Below are 5,561 nucleotides of genomic sequence, written 5' to 3' on the forward strand. Positions count from 1 at the left end.
CATGAAATACAGCCACACTAGCTAGTTGGACCGAAGAACAAGAGAAACATGCATGCTCTAGGCAACTTTGTGTTTAGTAATAGCAACTAGTGACAAGCCTGGAATATGAATTTGCTTGGTTGCTCTTCAAAATTCATCGTTTCCAAGTTGCCAAATGAATATTCACGGTTTCTAAGTTGGCACTTGAAACTTTGGGGTTTTATATTATTTTAATAACGTATGAGCATTGAACATAATTTTAGCGAATTCCAAAGTGTTGTTGTCTCACTGGCACAAGAGAATCATGATGCAAGAAAATTAAGCAATGGTACTTAGAGAGGAGTGAGCATCGTTATGGTTTTTCACATGGCATATGAATTTGGTGACAGTGTGTTAGAATAATTTTGTTAAATGATTTACGTTGTTTTGGGGTTATTATGAGACATTGTTAATACGGTTTCCTTAAATGCATTTGACTGTTTGGTGAGAGAAATTTATGATGGGTAAAATTAGAAAGAGATAGATGAGCAAAAGAAGAGAATGGTCGGGGGGGTCCATCCTATGTTGGTATAGTATTCCTCAAAAATGGAAGTGAAAACCTAAGAGAAAGGAACGTTTTCTCCTTAACATGCAGGGGTCCCCTTGAACAATGAGAGACAGATATTGGTTTAGGAGGAGGACCGAAAGAGTATAGAAGTTGGCCCCCCCACAGTGGGAAAGTACATGAAGTTCGGAGTTCTCGGGGGAGGGACGTGGCCAAGGAGAAGATGATAGCACAAATTGTCTCATTCTTGGACTTGTACATTATGCAGAATTTAATTCCCTACACCTGTTTTCAGAAAATTCTGAACTGCTGAGCCTAAGAATTTGGCCCTTACCACCTAAAATTAACCATCTGACAACTCCATTGCTCTGATAACACTACCTATGCCTAGTCTGTTTCTTAGTAGCTGTGAAGGAAAACAATTTCAAGGACAGTATATCACAAAAAAGGACAACGTGAAGAGAAGGTCAGCACATACTTGGATTGTAGAACATCAAGTAATCACTCACTCACTTATGCTCATACTTTACCCTCCTTACACTCATTAATGCACTTAAATTAATTTCTTTCTGCTCTTCTACATCACATAAGATTAATGCATTTCCTTACAATTCCGCATTTAATGCTTCCACTTTTATCTTTCATCAAACTGTAATTCGCATTCCACTTTTCCTCCTCCCCTCCAATGTAAAATGACCTAATATTCATTGCTATTTCTTCTTCTTCTTCTCATAAAATACTTCTCTTTCACACTTACTCTAATCATTAAGAGTCCGTTCGGATTTTCGTTACACAATTTTTAAAATGGGTTTTTACATTTTTCAAGAGAACAAAAGTTGAAACAAAGAGTGTTGTATCATTGCACTCAAAAACAAAAAAAAAATTAATTTTTAAATATATAATATTGTATAAAATAATTCATTTTTATCTTTCTAGTAAACATTTTTCATACAAAAGAATATGATTTTGTTTTGTTTTAAAGGATAGTGTTTCGAGATTTTAGATAATATTGTTGTCTTTGGTGTTTAGAAAACGGATATAAACATTGTGGTGCAACTAGTGAACTACACGACTTTTAGTAAAAGGAATTTTCGAGGGATCTCCAAATTAACAACTACTAACGCACCCCATGTTTCTTCTGTGTATAAAACAAGAGGTATTTAATTTTGCTTAAATTTATGGTTGAAAAATATAAACTATGACCGGAACATCTTCAATGTAATTTATGTTTTGTTATATAAAACGTTGGGTTTAATTAAATTCATATGTACATGTGCTGTGTGTATCGTGTCCTTATTAAGTTGAAATGAGTGGGGCACAATGACAGTAGAAAAAGAATGAATTCAATGATAGAGAGTCCAAGAAAAATAAATGATTATCTGGATCTTTAAACGAGTATCTAAAATATTTTAACATATTATTTTGGTTATATATTCATAATTGACTTGAGACACCTATTTAACAAGTATCTAATAAATCACGTTTACTTATAAAATCGATGACATTTTTAAAAAATTTAAAAACTATTAGATTTAAGTTTGATTTTAATTTTTGGCATTATAAAATTAAGGCATTACATTTTTTGTATATTATTTCATTATTAAAACAATCGAATTAATATTGATTAGACTTTAGGCGAATGACTGAACTTTAAAACAATCTTGACTGGTCTTATTTAGAAAATATTAGATTTGTTGTCAAGAAGAAATATTAGAGAAATGGTCTAGATCTTTGGTTCACTTGAGTATACAAGAGTGGGGGTATTTAGGATTAGTTTATTAGGATTCCGAATGCTTGAAACTAAAAAGGGAGTTGCGTATATAGGATTAGTTTATTAGGATTCTGAATGCTTGCAACTAAAAAATAAGTAGGATTATTCCTCCGCTATTAAAAAAAGGTATGGAAGTCAAAACAAAGAGTTTAGGACGGAACTTTTACGTATATTGAAAATTTACAAATACGACCAATTAAAAATGTAAATTAATATTAAAGTATTTATAGAAAAAAACAGTGTAATGAAATTTAGATGATAGTAAGTGGAATAACATTAGTGAATGGCATTGGCAAGGTGGTCGTGTTTATGATTAAAAAAAGATTAATTGTGTTGAAGTTAAAACTGAGATGAATTAAGGAGGGAAAGAGGAGGCGTGTCTGGAAGGAAACAGAATTGAGAATGTGTTCCGTTTGATGCATAGATTTGGTGAGTGGGTGACATAAATGCGTTGAGTGGAGACAGAGTGAATAGAATTAAGATGATTGAACAAAATGACAAACGGTGATGCGAAGAAAGCAGAAAGCAGAAGGAATGTGTTGTGTTGTGTTGTGAAGGCAGCCAAGACAAATTCACAATCTGGAGTGCTCATATGGTTCCTCTTGAGAGCCAAAAACACACACTACACAGAAAAGAATACAAGGAAAGGAGGAGAGAGAAGGGGAGAAAAAAAGTGAATGGTTGTCTTTTAGTTAATTCAAGAGGGAAAGAATTTGGTCTCATTCCATTTTCCACACTCTTTTTATTCTTCTCATCTCTTATCTCTATAACTATAAAAACATGATTTTCTCAATTCTTACGTGATTTTCACACTCAGACACATCCCTTCATTCATACATATATCAACGCCATTCACAATTCCGCTTCCAATTTTTCAATAAACAATAATAATTATTCTAAAAACAAAAAATAAAACCCTACTGCTAACAAAATTTTTCTCAACATCTGCTATGCTACTTTCCATTTTTTTGTTTTTTTTTTTACAACCAAACCAGCCTCCAGAAAAATTGTGGAATCGCACGTGCCAAACCTTAACAGCCAACAATCCTCCGCAACTCCGAAACCAAAACACCCATTCGTAATCATTCCCCCCGACAGCACAATTCGCAACTTCCATTCCCATTTTTGTTTTGTACATTTTCCGTTCCCCCAATTTTTCCTCCTCCGTTTTTTAGGGTTAAATAAACCGATAGAAAAAGAGAAAAAAAAATGAAAAAATAAAAAAGAGAGAGTAGGAGTAGTAGCTGGATTTAGCTGGAAGACCTACTCCATCAAGAAGCGTCTCACAATCTTCACGCTTGGTTCCAACACCTGTCTCTCCCATACATCGGACCCATTGTTGGACCCTGACGTCAGCACCACCCCAAACGCTTCCGTAGCGTCGATCCTCCGTAGGTCCCACCCGGCACGCATCAACCGTTCGATCTTCTCCATCTGACGCTCCGCCAACTCGCACGTGTTATCCTTGATCGCCCGCACCGCTTCCTCGTACGCACGCTTCCGCAGAGGATCCTCGCCCGGGCCCGCGGGGCCGGCCCAGGGTGGGTACATATTAAAATAGCGGTCGAACTCGGGAACCCCAATGGCTTTTCTGAGACCGGACCCGGTTCGACGGGAAGCCTCGGGGTCGAAGAACTGAGCCAACTCCTGGACCATCCCCGATTGGAGCATGTCGTCGACTCGGTGGCACAAGTATTGCGATAGCACGGGGAAAGCTATGTCGACCCAGAGGAAGCAACACTTGTACCTCAACTCGGAGGATATAAGCCGCTCGGCGTGTTGGAAGACGTTGGAGTCAGGCTGGAAGTCTTCCACGAGAAGCGCGTGGACGAAGGAGTTAGAGCCGCCGACGACGATGGGGAGGCAATCCCGGCTGCTGATGTCGTCGACGATGTGGCCAGCGCGGCGACGGAAGTCGGCGGGGGAGAACTCCGGTAGGGAGGGATCGACGTCGCCGAGAAGGTGGTGAGGGACACCGCGGCGCTGCGCGAGGGGGATCTTGTTGGTGGTGATGTCGAGTCCGCGGTAGACTTGCATTTTGTCGGAGTTGATGATTTCGGAGACGGGGAAGAGGGTGGCGAGGTCGATGGAGAGACGGGACTTGCCGGAGCCGGTGGCGCCCATGATGACAACGACCTTGTCCTTGCGGCGGTGGAAGGAAGCGTCCATGCGAGGCCACCGCTTTATCGGGTGGTGACAGCGCTGCGGCTGAGGTTGCAGTATGGAAAGCCTCATAAGAGAAAGAAGATGAAGTGAAATATTGAAATATTAATTAAAATAGGGAAAAATAAGGGAAGCGAAAGAAACAGAAAGGGCGTGGGTGTGGAATATTCAGAAATGGCATTGCGAAATGCGAAATTGAATTGCGCACTTAATGCTACTATTACTGCTGTTTCTATTACTGTTACAACTCATCCTAGTTTTGTCGGGAAGGCAAAGAGAAGGTGTTTATTCTTGCATTTGCATTACACCGTTTGCTTTGAATGGCCTTTTGCGGAACCCCTCTCTCTCTCTCTCTCTCTCTCTCTCTCTCTCTCCCTGCTGCTCTCACTCTTTTGTGAAGTGGAATGAAATGAGAGATTTGTGGAGAATGAGAGCAGGGAGAAACGTGGCACCTCTTATTTATTTAAATACTAATGGTACGGTCATTTTTATATATATTATAACAATAAAAAAACAACTTCTATATTTATAGAAATAAGTAGTAAAGGATAATATTAAATAAATATAAAAAATATATGTGTTAAACAATTATTATTCTTATTTATACAATACTGCCAGGTCTTTTCCTTTTCTTATTTTTAATTTCTGTCAATAAAATACCAATATAAAGGATCCATCATAATTTTGATATTTTTTTCCTTAATAAAAAACCGTATGAAAAAAATTAAAATGCACACTACAAAATTTTGGGACTATACCACCATATAGCCTTCTAATTTTAGATACTGTGTAGCTGTATCAACGTTACCCCGCGTACCCTCAATGTGAACCACACTGTCTTCCGCAGCAAGGAAAGAGGATTCAAATTTTATGCAACCCCTTTTAATTATATAATATTTTTAATTCACTAAACTTTAAATTAATTTCTGTAAGTTCTTTTAGTTCCTTCCTATTTTTCATTGATTTTATTTTTCTCAATTTCAAATAAATTCATAATTTTGGTGCCATTTTTCATTCGCTAACTTTTGTTTATTTTAGTCCAATTAACATCTAAACACAATACATTCCTTTTAAGATACCATGTAAAAATATTTAATTAAAAGT

The 5,561-nt window shown here is 37.5% G+C and overlaps 1 protein-coding gene across 1 annotated transcript; it reads right to left on the reverse strand.

Moving 5' to 3' along the window:
* Positions 1 to 3,152: 3,152 nt before the first annotated feature.
* Positions 3,153 to 4,874, reverse strand: IPT1 (isopentenyltransferase 1). Its single transcript, XM_047308838.2, has one exon. The coding sequence runs from the start codon at positions 4,527 to 4,529 to the stop codon at positions 3,558 to 3,560; it is 972 nt and encodes a 323-aa protein (XP_047164794.1). The 5' UTR covers positions 4,530 to 4,874; the 3' UTR covers positions 3,153 to 3,557.
* Between the last annotated feature and the right edge of the window lie 687 nt (positions 4,875 to 5,561).

The sequence above is a fragment of the Vigna umbellata genome, chromosome 8, assembly GCF_029865625.1.
Source record: "Vigna umbellata cultivar VRB3 chromosome 8, Vumbellata_1.0, whole genome shotgun sequence".
NCBI classification, from domain to species: Eukaryota; Viridiplantae; Streptophyta; class Magnoliopsida; order Fabales; family Fabaceae; genus Vigna; species Vigna umbellata.